This window comes from Zophobas morio, unplaced genomic scaffold, assembly GCF_036711695.1.
Source record: "Zophobas morio isolate AGI-343-1 ecotype UQ-CSIRO unplaced genomic scaffold, CSIRO_AGI_Zmor_V1 ptg000004l, whole genome shotgun sequence".
In the NCBI taxonomy this organism is placed as follows: Eukaryota; Metazoa; Arthropoda; class Insecta; order Coleoptera; family Tenebrionidae; genus Zophobas; species Zophobas morio.
The window spans coordinates 3,101,096-3,115,202 of NW_026972109.1; the positions used below are offsets into that span (position 1 = coordinate 3,101,096).

The following is a 14,107-nucleotide window of genomic DNA, read 5'->3' on the forward strand; positions in this document are numbered from 1 at the left end:
CGAAAATGTTTCATTTGTAGAAGTAAAAAACTGAAACTTCCGGTGGCCCACTGTGTCCAATTTACATAGGAAAATGGTGAAATATTCTCTGGAAACGACTGTTGTGTTTTATATTTAGAAGTAACATTACACTTTGCTTTATTATGAAACTACGCCACGATCTGACAGAGTTTCATTCTTAGAAGAAAAAATTTGGCTAGTTTTACTTGTTACGAGAATATTTGGTCTTTGGAAGTAACATAACAATACTTGCATCACTTGCTGAAACTATTTCAGAAAATGAGTGTTTCACTTTTAGAAATGAATTAAAATAATTTTGATTGACGAGTGTTTCATTTTTAGAAGTAGGCAAAAACCTTTCGCTTTGTTTGCTGCAGCGATTGAAAAAAAAAATCACTAAAAATTCTAAACGTAACAACTATTGAAAAAATTTCGCGAACTGGGTGGTTTCATTTTTAAAAGCAGCATTACACGGCTTTTTACAACACATTCAGAAAGGACGCCTCATCATGTTTCATTCAATATAGTCGCACATCTCGCTGAAAAAATCCCTGTTCCATTTTTAAGAGGAAATTTATGTACTGCTGAAAAACTCCGGCTGTCGACTGTGTACTTAGTTGCTAAAATGATGGCGAAAGCGACTGTTTCTGAAAGAAACATAATGAAACTTACTCTCCCTCCGAAAGAACATCAGCTGAAATTAATTTATTCGTCCTGCGTGAAAATTGATGACGGTGTGAACCGATTTACTGTTTGATCGATTGATTACTTCAGAAACAGACAACTCATTTTTCTTGAAACGTGAAATTTAATCCTACTTTGCACATGTCAAGGTTATTAAAAAATTAGTTAACGCTGTTTGTTATTCAGCAAAAATTAGTAGTGCAAAGCTGTACATTACACATAAAGAGTACGTAAATAATTCACTTTTTTTTTTTAATTATAACGTAGGAAGTTGCATCCTTGTCCAGTGTGTCATCACGGAATGTTTTCATATTGTTGTTAATAATTGCTGCCTTTGCTAGATTGACGGTTGATTTGGTTATAAATGCACTTGCGGTGGATTAAATTATGGTATTTGTGCACTTTGAGCTACTGATCTTTGTATTGATAAATTCCATAATTACGCGAAGTTGGTGTCGTGTTTCAGTTACAGTTTTGCACTTAGTTAATTAAAGTACATATCTAGTATGTAATTACTTTCATGGAAGGAAAAAAACGTGTTTTTTAATTCGTCGGTGAAACCCAATACACACCTAGGGGAAAATTTTTAGTAACACAAAAAAGCTAATTAGTTGTTCAAGTTTGTCATTATTATTATTATTCATATAGTTTATCGAAACGTAACGCAACGTAACCACATCTTCTGAAATATTCTTATTCATGTTTAAGTTATTTCCGAGTGCTCAAAATTTCACTTGGGTTTTTCGCTCCGGCGAATTTAAAGGTCAAAATCATAACTGACATTTATAGCTTGCCCGTACGAATAAGGATGTACAATTTCTTAACTTCTTCAGGAATAACGCTCGTAAATTCACGTTTCTAATTTTGACTGGAAGGTTTTCAATTTCAGGTTATTTACCTTCTATTTTTTCCAGTTACTGTTATGTTTTAAATATTGTTAACCTTCCCCGATCTTCCGCTTACGCCACTTACGTCATTGGATTGTGAACTATAAATTTCTGAATTCCGACCCAACGGAAAATTTTCTTTCTTTTTACATATTTAACCGTATAACAAGTACTAAAACACACATCAACATATTCACAGTACAAATGCACTATGCAAATATGCTAAATGGGTTTCTTCTGTTTGTTCAGAGCGTGAGAAGTGTAAATTAATTGTAAACTTCGCAGTATTCAACGTCCTGTCGTGAATATTCTTTGTCGGAGCATGCAGGTGTATGTGACATAATAATAACCAGCGGTTGCTACATTTGCACAAGAACCAAGTCATTTTACAGATTGGAATTTGGGTTAAACGCTTGACAGATCAGACACGTATGGATCATGGTCATCAGACTAAGACTTGATCAGTTCAGAAAAACGTGAGGCGAGAAACATGTTTGAGTAACTATGAATAATAATAAAGTGGAAATTAGCTGGGCAATAAAGGAAAAAAGTGCGGGTGATCTTGATCTTGGGCCATTTGTGGTTGCTAGAAGTGCTGTGTTGAAACTTGAAATTGAGTTAAATGTACTAAAAGCGATTATAACTTTCTCAGATGGGTTCGTTCAACGAAGTTTCAGGAGTTTTTCGTCGAAACAATTTAAGATATTAGAAACATTCGCTGGGAGGAGTACGGTGTTACCTGGAACAACGTTTATTTTTTAAAGAAACTTACTCTCTATATTTGTTTAAGTGTTGTTTTGTAATAATTTTGATGTATGTGTAACCATAGGTTTTTCCGGTCCTCAGTGGTTTGTAGACGAAATTGCACGTTCCCTGTTTTCACCTAAAAATAAAAAATTTGGTTCAAATTATTTCGACAAATCTTCCCTCGCCCTTGAATCAGATATCGATAAAACGAGAAAAAAAAATAATCGAAAAATTGAAAGATCAAGCAATAGAAAAGTCACAAAATCGAAAAACTTAAAATACCGGAAATTGATAATTTTTCCAAAATTGAGATGTCGGAAGTCGAAAATTCGAAAAATCGAAAAATTTAATTAACAAAATTTAAAATCGGAAAATCGAAACATGAAAAAATCAAAAAACCGAGAAATCGAAAAATCGGGGAATTAACAACAGAAAAATCCAAACATTGAAATCTTGAGAAACCGAAAAATTGAAAAATTGTGAAATCGAAAACTTAAAAAATCGAAAACCAGACGCCGGGAAAGTGAAACATCAAAAAGTCGTAAAATCGAAAATTCAAAAAACTGAAATTGTCGAAAAACTGAGAAATCGGGAAAATTGGACAATTGGAAAATAGAAACTGAGAAATCTCGAGAAATCGATGCGTTAAAAAATCGAAAAACTGAAAAATCAAAAAATCGAATCAATATTTCAAAAGGCGAAAAATTGAAAAATGGAAAATATAAAAAGTCGAGAAATTGAAATTTCGAAAAACTCGAAAAATTTAAAACCAAGATGTTGAAGAATCGAAAGATAGAGGAATTGAAACATCAAAAAATTGAAAACTCTAAAATTCAAGTAATTTAAGATGTATAGAAAAATTGAGGAATCGAAGAATAAAAAAATCGAGAAATCGAAACGTTAAAAAATCGAAAATTTAAGTCGAGAAAAGTGGAAAAATCGAAAAACAAAAATCTGAAGAAATGAAAAATTGAGAAATCGAACAATTAAAAAATTGAAAAATTTAATTAAAAATTTTAAAATCGGGAAATGGAAACGTCAAAAAGTCGTAAAAGCGAAAATTTAAAAAACGGAAAGTTGAAAAGCCGAAAGATTGAAAGATCGAGCAATAGGAACGTCACAAAATGGAAAAACTTAAAATACCAGAAATTGAAAATTATCAAAAATTTTAATTAAGTATTTGTTGTTGAAAAATTGAGAAATGGAAGAATGTAAAAGTCGAAAAATTTTAAAAACAGAAAAACAGATGTCGAGAAGTCGAAAATTCGAAATAAATAAAAAAAATTAAAAATTGGGAAATCGAAACATGAAAAAATCTAAAAATCAAAAAATTTTAAAATGAAAAGTAGAAATAGAATGTCGAAAAATTAGGAAAACAAAAAATTGAAAAATCGAAACATCAAAAAATTGGAAAAACGAAAAATCGAGAAATTGAAACATGGAAAAACTGAAAAATCGGGAGATTGAACAACTGAAAACTCGAAACATTGAAATCTCGGGAAATCGAAAAATTGAGAATTTGAAAACTTAAAAAACAAAAAATGTCGAAAAACTGGGAAATCAGGAAAATTGGACAATTGCAAAAAAAAAGCTGCGAAATCTCGAGAAATCGAAAAATTGAAAAATCGAAAAATTGAAGAATCGAAAAATTAAAAAATCGAGCAATCGATACGTTAAAAAATCTAAAAACTAAAAAATCAAAAAATCTAAAATTTCAAAAGACGAAAAATTGAAAAAATACAAAGACGAGAAATAGAAAAATCGAAAAAATGAGAATTTGAAATATTGCAAAATTCCGCAATTGAAATTTCGAAAAACTGATGCTGGTAAATCGAAAAATTGAAAAAAAAAAAAATTAAAAATTGAGAGCGAAAAATGAACACTTTTAGAGTAGAAAAATTGAAAAACCAAAAAATTTAAAACCGAGAAGATGAAGAATAAAAAAATCGAGAATTCGAAACCTTAAAAAATCGCAAAAACGACGATTATTAAGTATTGAAAAATTCCAAAGCTGAAATTTCGAAAAATGGATGTCGGTAAATCGAGAAATCGAAAAATCCAGAAATCGAAGTCGAAAAATTGAAAAGTGGATAAATCGAAAAACAAAATTCCGAAGGAATGAAACATTGAAAAATTAAAAAATTGCAAACTTAAAAAAATAAAAATTGAATTAAAAATTTTAAGTCGTCAAAGCGAAAATTTTAAAAACGAAAAATCGAGAAATCGAAAAATTAAAAAATTTTAAAATTCAATGGAATGGAAAATTTGAAAAATCCCAAAACCGAAGTGTCGAAAAATTGGGAAATGGGGAAATTGGACAATAGAAAATAGAAACTGCGTTATCTCGAGAAATCGTAAGATTGAAAAATTAAAAAATCTAATATTTCAAAAGTCGAAAAATTGAAAAATCAAAGAATTAAAATGTCGACAAATCGAAAAATCAAAAAAATGAGGATTCAAAATATTGAAAAATTCCAAAATTGAAATCCAGAAAAACTGATGCTGGTAAATCGAAAAATTGAAAAACAAATTGAAAACTCGAGAAACAGAAAAATGAAAAATTTTAGAGTAAAAAAATTGAAATAATGAAAAACCAAAAAATTTAAAACAGAAGTTGAAAAATCGAAACAGGGAAATTGAAACAAAAAATTAAAAATCTAAAATTTAAATAATCGAAAATTGAAATTATAGAAAAATTGAAGAATCGAAAATTTAAAAAATCAAAAATTTAAAAATTGAAAAAATAAAAGGTCGAGAAATCGAAAAATCGAAAACAATGAGGATTCGAAATATTGAAAAATTCCAAAACTGAAATCCAGAAAAACTGATGCTGGTAAATGGAAAAATTGAAAAAAAATTGAAAACTCTAGAAACCGAAAAATGAAAAATTTTAGAGTCGAAAAATGGAAAAACTCAAAAACCAAAAGATTTAAAACAGAAGTTGAAAAATCAAAACAGGGAAATTGAAACATCAAAAAATTCAATAATCTAAAATTTAAATAATCGAAAATTGAAATTATAGGAAAATTGAAGAATCGAAAATTTAAAAAATCGAAAAATCGAAATGTTAAAAAATCAAAAAATCTAAAATTTAAAAATCGAAAAAATAAAAGGTCGAGAAATCGAAAAATCGAAAACAATGAGGATTCGAAATATTGAAAAATTCCAAAACTGAATTCACGAAATCTAAAAATTGAAAAATCGAAAAAAATTGCAAAAACGAGAAATCGAAAAATGAAAAATTTTAGAGACGAAAAATTGAAAAACCAAAAAATTTAAAACCGAGAAATTGAAAAATCGACAGATAAAGAAATTAAAATAACAGAAAATTGAAAAATCTAAAATTAAATAATCGAAAAATGAAAGTATAGAACCGAAAAATTAAAAAATCAAGAAATCGAAACGTTAAAAAATCGAAAAACTGAAAAATCAAAAAATCTAAAATATTAAAAACATGGAAAAATTAAAAAGTCGAGAAATCAAAAGAATGAAGATTCGAAACACTGAAAATTTTCAAAACTGAAACCTGGAAAAATTGATGTCGGTAAATTGAGAAATTGAAACACTGAAAAATCCAAAAAATCGAAAAACTGAAAAATCGAAAAATCTAAAATTTTAAAAATATCGAAAAAATAAAAAGTCGAGAAATCGAAAAAAATGAGGACTCGAAACACTGAAAATTTTCAAAACTGAATCTCGAAAAATTGAAAAATCCAAGAAAAATAGAAAAATCAAGAAATCGAAAAGTCGCAAAGTGGAAAAATCGAAAAACAAAAATCTGGAGGATCGAAAAATTAAGAAACCGAAAACTTAAAAAATCGAAAAGTTTTAAATTCGAAAAACAGATGTTGGGATTTCGAAAAATCGAAAAATTGAATTAAAAAATTTTTAAATCTGGAAATCTACACATCAAAAAGTCGTAAAATCGAAAATTCAGAAAACGAAAAATCGAGAAATCGAAAAATTCAAGAATTAAAAAAATACAAGAATCGAAAAATTGAAAAATCTCAAAGCTGAAGTTTTGAAAAATTGGGAAATCGGGAAATTGGACAATTGAAAAATAGAAACTGTGAAATCTAGAAAAATTGAAAAAACGAGAAATCGAAAAGTCGAAGAACTGAAAAAGGAAAAATTGAAAAATTAAGTAATCAAAAAACAGATGTTGGGAAATCGAAAATACGAAAAATTGAATTAAAAAAATTTAAAATTGAGAAATCGAAACATCATAAATTTATAAGTTTCGAAAAGCGATACATTGAATTAAAGAATTTTTTTTTAATCGGAAAATCGAAACATCAAAAAGTCGTAAAATCAAAAATTTAAAAAGCGTAAAATCGAGAAATCAAAAAATTAAAAAATTACAAAAATTCAAGGATCGAAAAATTGAAAAATCCTAAAACCGAAATATCGAAAAATTGGGAAATCGGGAAAGTAGACAACTGAAAATTAGAAACTGCGAAATCTCGAGAAATTGGAAAATTGAATAATAGAAAAATGAAAAAATCGAAAAACTGAAAAATCAAAAAAAGTAATATTTCAAAAGTCGAAAAATCGAAAATATGATTCGAAATATTGAAAAATTCTAAAACTGAAATCTTGAAAAATTGATGTAGGTAATTCGAAAAATCGAAAAAGTGAAAAATCGAAGAAAAATTGAAAAATCGAGAAACCGAAAAATAAAAATTTAGAGTCGAAAAATTGAAAAACCAAAACAACATTTAGAAGTCGAGAAGTCGAAAAATCGAAACATAGAGAAATTGAAACATCAAAAAATCGAAAATCTAAAATTTAAATAATCGAAAAATGAAGGTATGTATTGAAAAATTGAAGAATCGAAAAATTAAAAATATCGAGAATTCGAAACATCAAAAAAAGGGGATTCGAAATATTGAAAAATTCCAAAACTGAAACGTCGAAAAATTGATTTCGGTAATTCGAAAAATTGAAGAAACAGAAAAATCGAGAAATGGAAAAGTCGAAAAATAGGATATTGAAAAAATCTAAAAATTGAGAAAACAAAAACTGACGATTCTAGAAGTCGAAGATAAAAATCTGACAGCGTTTCGTTAAAAAAATTTCTTAATCGTGCGAATTTTGCCTGTGAGAATCTAAAATATTTGAAAATAACAGGAACAGTTTCAAAACAATGGAAAAGTATTTACAATCACACCACTAACAACCAGTTCTTTATAAGAGTGAGACATGCATATTTAATCCAGTAGTCATCGCAAAAATGACTTTCAACTTACGATAACACACTTCTGCAATATTGTCTTGTAATCAATAACGTCAGTGGCGTAGTAATTTTAAATATTTCTCTAGTTATCTACGTAGTTATTGTTGTAAATTTTTTATTGTAGTAACTATTTAAATTCAAAAAATTTTGGCGTTTTTGAAGAAACCTGCTCTGGCTAAATACGAAAACTGCTTTTTTACGAAACGTCGAAGTAAAACGTAATTATGGCATAAATTGAAAATCTATTAAGGATACTTAAAAGACCATAGACTTTGTAAATGAGGTTAGATTAACGTTTGTTTTATTTCAAGGTTTCTTTTTTGTTGCAACCAGTCACCAATTAAGCTAAAATTTGAAATTTAAGGCGTTTGAATCGCCAAAATTTAAAAACAAAAACATACATTTTAGTTTGTCGTAGCCAAAATTCTAAACACTATTTAGAAAAATGAGCTAATCTCCAAAATTAAAATTCTTATTGTTTAAGTACTGTGACTGAATTTGTGTGCATCTAATCCTGAAGAGATCGCAACAGCTGGTGTGCTAACCCGTTTGTCGAGTTCGTAAAGGAAAGTTTGCAACGGAAGCAAAAAAGTTGGGAAGTTCCGAAACTTGAACTCATGACCAGTTAGTTTTATAGAAATGTTGTTCAGTTTGTCTTTATTTCTACTAAATTTATTTAATGAACCGTTTTTTTCCAGGACTTCGAGCCCGGTATGCCCGCTCTTCGCCTCTTCGGCAGGAAATGGTTAGCCGCCTCGGACGACCTTGTTTTCCCCGGATTATTCGAAATTTTCGTGCGGACATTATGGTCAGTCTCCCAATTCACTAACCCCGTTTCAATCTAAAAATTTCAGGCTAATATTGATCGTCATCGTACACGTAAAGTACTACGATTCCACATGGGAATGCACACGCGGCGGGGATTACGTTCGGGCTTACATCATCGGCATGATGGCCCTCCTTAGCCTAGTTATCCTCGTCCTTGTGGCTTTAGTCAATCGCAGTGCCAAAGGATCAATTACGGACGAGGAGGCACGAAAGCTCGTCCCACCCCTCCTGCTACTCAAGTTGTTCCTTATTATTCCCGAAACGGTCCTTAACGTTTTCGGGAGCTTGTGGGCGTTCTCCACGGTCCTAGTCGTGTGTCCTTACGAAGGAAACTTTTCCAGGACGGTGATTGAAGGTAAGGGATAATGATCCTCCCAAATAGGTACCAAATAGGTACTCATACTCAACCTTGTTCTTTAGCTTTAGTAGTCTTCAACTGGGTCCTCTTCGGCCTCGCGATCTTCGGCCTGGCCCTCGTGTTCGACCCTCTAGGCTCGCGCCGCTACCACGAGGTCCAGGAAACCCCCAGCGCCGGCGAGTCCCTACGCCACCGCAAGGTCACCAGCTTGTGGCAGCGCCGCTTCCGATGGGCGTGTTGCTGGGTCAAGTCCGACGAGCACGGCCACGAAGCGTTCCAGCAAGTGGCGGCCCTTCTGAGCGCCCTTTTCAGGAGTACGGACCTGGTTCCTTCGGACATCCTCGCCGGGTGTGTCCTTTTACGGGTGAAACAGAAGCGGGAAACGCGCGAGATGAGGAGGATACAGATGCTGGCGGACGACGAGCCGAAATATAGCACAGGTGGGACTTCAGGATTTTTGGGTAGTTTGACAGGGAGGTTTTTGCAGATCTGAACCGGATTTTTGCGATGGCCCCCAGGTGGATGAATCTGGAGAACGCGAGGCATTTTTTGAAGCTGTCAATGGCGGCGTACGGGTGGCCGTTCGTTATGTACACGTACTGTGGGACCGGGGTCTTCAGGTTGATGAAGGAAGTTACGTGTTGTTCGTGTTTTAGACCGAAAAAGACGTTAGTGATTGATGATAATTGTTGTTTGTGTCATTTGGCGGGAGTGAAATACATATCGAAAATTAGGGAGGATGATATTTTGTTCGCGTCGTTCAGGAACCATATTTTTGAGGTAAGCGTTTTATTTATGCTATGGTATTTTTTTTTTACTTTCGTATTGTTTTCTCGACGTTTCGTAGCCCCTACAACACGAAAAAATATGTCTTCCGTTTCCGCGTATCTGTCTGTCCGTATCTTTATTAGACAGATAATCTCCGAAACTACAGGACCGATTGTTGTCAAATTTTCTATGTATACAAATGGTAAAACGCTAACCAAAATTTGTCTGCTCATCATCACCAACAAATTTAAATTTTATAAAATAACGTACTTCTCTATTTGTGGTTTATGAATCCGTGTTGAGTTTTTACTTTAGACATCCAGATTTTTGGAAAAAAAATCAAAATTGTATAACACCATTTTACAATTTACCTAACTTTAAATTTGTAAAATCGAGAATTTGAAATCTTGAATAACATTTTAAGGTTATCGGAAGGAGGGTTAATCGTTATCAAAATTTATTGGTTTATGCCCCCTAGGAATTGATGATGTAATCTTACAATTTTGTCGAATAAATGTTAAAAAGTAGCATAGTCCTAACAATTTTTCGATATTTCAATTTTTGAGGTTTCTAAATTTTCAATTTCTCGATTCTCGACTAATTTTTGTTTCTTCCATTTCTCGATTTCTCGACTTTTCCGTGTTTCGGTTTTTCAATTTTTAGTTTATTCAATTTTTCGATTTTTCAGTTTTCGACTTGGATTTTTCAATTTTTCGATTTCTCTATTTTTCGATGTTTCAGCTTTGGGATTTTTCAATTTTTCAATTCTTCAATTTTTCTTCCATTTTTTATTTTTCGAGGTTTCAGTTTTGGAATTTTTCAATATTTCAGTTCTTGAATTTTTCGAAATTTTAGATTTTTCATTTTTTCGATTTTTTGATGTGTCTATTTCTTGATTTTTCAATTTTTCGAAATTTTAACATTTTCACTGCATGATTTCTTGATTTTTCTATTTTTCATTTCTTCGATATTTCCATGTTTCAATTTATTCACATTTTAAATTTTGGATTTTTCGATTTTTAAATTTTTAATTTTTCGATTTATTGATTTATCGAGATTTTTCCATTTAACGATTTTTTCATTTTAAATTTTTAGTTTTATGATTTTTCGATTTCTCGGTTTCTCGATCTTTTGAAGTTTTTGATTTTTCGATGTTGCAGTTTTTGAATTTTTTGATGTTTCGACTTTTCAGTTTTTCGATTCTTCAATTTCTTGATATTTTAATTTTTCATTTTAATTTTTCAATTTTTTAAATTTGTGATTTTTTGTTAGGATTTTTAAATTTTCGATATTTCTATTTTTCAATTTTTCGAATTTTTCAATTTTCGATTCTTCAATTTTTCTTCCGTTTTTCCAATTTTCGACATTTCAATTTTGGAATTTTTCAATATTTCGACTTTTCGATTTCTCAATTTTTGACGTTTTGAATTGTCGATTTTTCAATTTTTTTATGTACATATTTTTTTCAGTTGTTAAAATTTTATATTTTTGACTACTCGATTCCATGATTTTTCGTTTTTTCAGTTCTTCGATATTTCCATGTTTCAATTTTTTGAATTTTTAAATTTTTCTGTTTTTCAGTAATTTCTTAATTTAACAACGTTTCGATCTTTCGTTTTGTTGATTGTTCAAGTTCTAAATTTTTCGATTTTTCACTTATTGGATTTTTCGATTTATCGATTTTTTTAAATTTTAATTTTATCGCGTTTTCAATTTTTAACTTTTCGATTTTTCTATTTTGGTCTTATTTCGGTTTCTCAATTATTCGATCTTTCTGCTTCTCGACTTTTCAATTTCTTGGTTGCTCGAACTTTTGATGTCTTCTTTTATCGATGTTTGACTTTTCAGTTTTTCGTTTTCCCACTTTTTGGTCATATCGTATCATTCTTTTAATTTCTTGATTTTCACTTTTTCGATCCTTTAATTTTCCGATTTCTTCAATTTTTCGGTATTTTAATTTTTTTATTTTTTAAATTTTAGGTCATATTTATATTGTTGATTCTTCAATTTTTCTTTCTTTTTTCCTTTTTTACGAGATTTCAGTTTTGGAATTTTTCGATTTTTAAATTTTCGATCTTTCGATTTCCCGATTTTTCAATTTTTTATTTGTTAAAATTTTAAATTTTTTGACTTCTCGATTTCTTGATTTTTCCTCTTTTCAGTAGTTCGGTATTTCTGTGTTTCAATTTTTCGATCTATCGATTTTCTCACTTCTCGGTTTTAGATTTTTCAGTTTTTCGATCATTGGATTTTTCAATTTTTCGTTTTTAAAATTTTTCAATTTTTAGAGTTTCCAATTTTTTAAATGTTAGATTTTTTAGGATCTTTAGATTTTTGAGCTTTTCGATGTTTCTATTTTTCAATTTTTCGAATTTCTAAATTTTCAATTCTTCAATTTTTCTTCCATTTTTCAAATTTTCGACTTTACGATTTTTTGATTTTTTTGGCGTTTCAAGTTCTCGATTTTTGAATTTTTCTATATATTTTTTTCAATTGTTAAAATTTTAGATTTTTTTGAGTTCTCGATTTTTTGATTTTTTGTTTTTTCAGTTCTTCGATATTTCCATGTATCAATTTTTTTTATTTTTAAATTTTCAATTTTCAATTTTTTTGGTGGTTCGGTTTTTCCACTTTCTGGTTGTAAATTTTTCAGTTTTTAAATTTTTCAATAGATTTTACGATTGCCTAATTTCTCAAGTTTTCGATTTTTCAGTTCTTCATTATGTATTTCTTTTTTCAATTTTTCGAATTTTTCAATTTTTCAAATTTTCCAATTTTTTGTTTTTGTCAATTTTTGATTTTTCATTTTTTTAAATTTTATATTTTTCGATTTTTGAATTTTTCGATTTCTTAACATCTTGGTTATGTTAATTTTTAGATTTTTCAGCTTGTCGATATTTTTATTTTTCAATTTTTCGAATTTTTCAATTTTTGATTTTTGAATTTTTGTTCCTTTTTTCAGTTTTTCGAGATTTCACTTTCGGAATTGTTCAATCTCTCAATTTTTCGACTTTCGATTTTTCGATTCCTCGATTTATTACTTTTTCAATTTTTAGATTTTTAAATTTAAGATTTTTCGATTTTTTGATGTTCGATTTCTCGATTTTTCAATTTTTCATTATTTTAATTTTTCAGCTGTTTAAATTTTAGATTTTTTGAATTTCTTAATTTTTCACTTTTTCAGTAGTTCGGTATTTCTGTACTTCAATTTTTCGATCTATCGATTTTCTCACTTCTCGTTTTTAGATTTTTCAGTTTTTGGATCATTGGATTTTTCAATTTTTCGATTTTGAAATTTTTCTATTTTTCAATATTTTAAATTTTAAATTTTTTAGGATCTTTAGATTTTTCAGCTTTTCGATGTTTCTATTTTTCAATTTTTCGAATTTCAAAATTTTCAGTTCTTCAATTTTTCTTCCATTTTTCAAATTTTCGACTGCTCGATTTTTTAATTTTTTGAGTTTTTGGCGTTTCGTGTTCTCGATTTTTGAATTTTCGATATATTTTGTTTTCAAATATTAAAATTTTAGTGTTTTTTTTTTGAGTTCTCGATTTTTTGATTTTTCGTCTTTTTAGTTCTTTGATATTTCCACGTATCAATTTTTTGAATTTTTAAATTTTCAATTTTCAATTTTTTTGATGATTCGATTTTTCCACTTTCCTGTTTTAAATTTTTCAGTTTTTAAATTTTTCGTTAGATTTTTCGATTTCTTAATTTCTCAAGTTTTCGATTTTTCCAATTTTTTGTTTCTGTCAATTTTTGATTTTTAAATTTTTTAAAATTTTATATTTTTCGATTTTTGAATTTTTCGATTTCTTGACATCTTGGTTTTGTTAATTTTTAGATTTTTCAGCTTTTTGATATTTCTATTTCTCAATTTTTCGAATTTTTAAATTTTTGATTCTTGAATTTCTCTTCCTTTTTTCAGTTTTTCGACATTTCAGTTTTGGAATCTCTCAATTTTTCGATTTTCGATTCCGATTTATTACTTTTTCAATTTTTCGATTTTTAAATTTTAGATTTTTCGATTGTTTGATGTTCGATTGTTTGATGTTCGATTTCTCGATTTTTCAATTTTTAATTATTTTAATTTTTCAGCTGTTAAAATTTTACATTTTTTGACCTCTGGATTTCTTGATTTTTCACTGTTAAAATTTTAGATTTTTTTTTACTTCTCGATTTCTTGATTTTTCACTTTTTCAGTAGTTCGGTATTTCTGTACTTCAATTTTTCGATCTGTTGATTTTTCCACTTCTCGCGCTTAGATTCTTCATTGGATTTTTCAATTTTTCGGTTTTTAAACTGTTCGATTTTTTCGATTTTTCAATTTTTCGATTTTCCGATTATTCGATCTTTCGTTTTGTTGATTGTTCAATTTCTGGATTTTTCAATTTTTTTTTTAATTTAAATTTTTCGATTTTTCAATTTTGGGCTATTCCGACTTCTCTTGTAATGTTTTGATTTTTCGATGTTTCTGTTTTGGAATTTTTCAATTTTTTCATTTTTCAGTTTTTCAATCATTGGATTTTTCAATTATTATACTTTTAAATTTTTCTGTTTTTTAGGTTTTAAATTTTCCAATTTATTAAATTTTGGAT

The 14,107-nt window shown here is 28.9% G+C and overlaps 1 protein-coding gene across 2 annotated transcripts in view; it reads left to right on the forward strand.

Annotated features, from left to right (window-relative positions):
- LOC135137548 (diacylglycerol lipase-beta-like) overlaps positions 1 to 14,107 on the forward strand; it is a 66,817-nt gene that overhangs the window by 35,792 nt on the left and 16,918 nt on the right. For both annotated transcript variants that reach the window (XM_064067248.1, XM_064067243.1), the window contains exons 2-5: positions 8,253 to 8,362; positions 8,409 to 8,737; positions 8,803 to 9,180; positions 9,228 to 9,520. In XM_064067248.1, coding sequence (XP_063923318.1) covers positions 8,268 to 8,362; positions 8,409 to 8,737; positions 8,803 to 9,180; positions 9,228 to 9,520 — 1,095 coding nt within the window. In that variant the 5' untranslated portion in view covers positions 8,253 to 8,267. The remainder of the gene's footprint in view (positions 1 to 8,252; positions 8,363 to 8,408; positions 8,738 to 8,802; positions 9,181 to 9,227; positions 9,521 to 14,107) is intronic.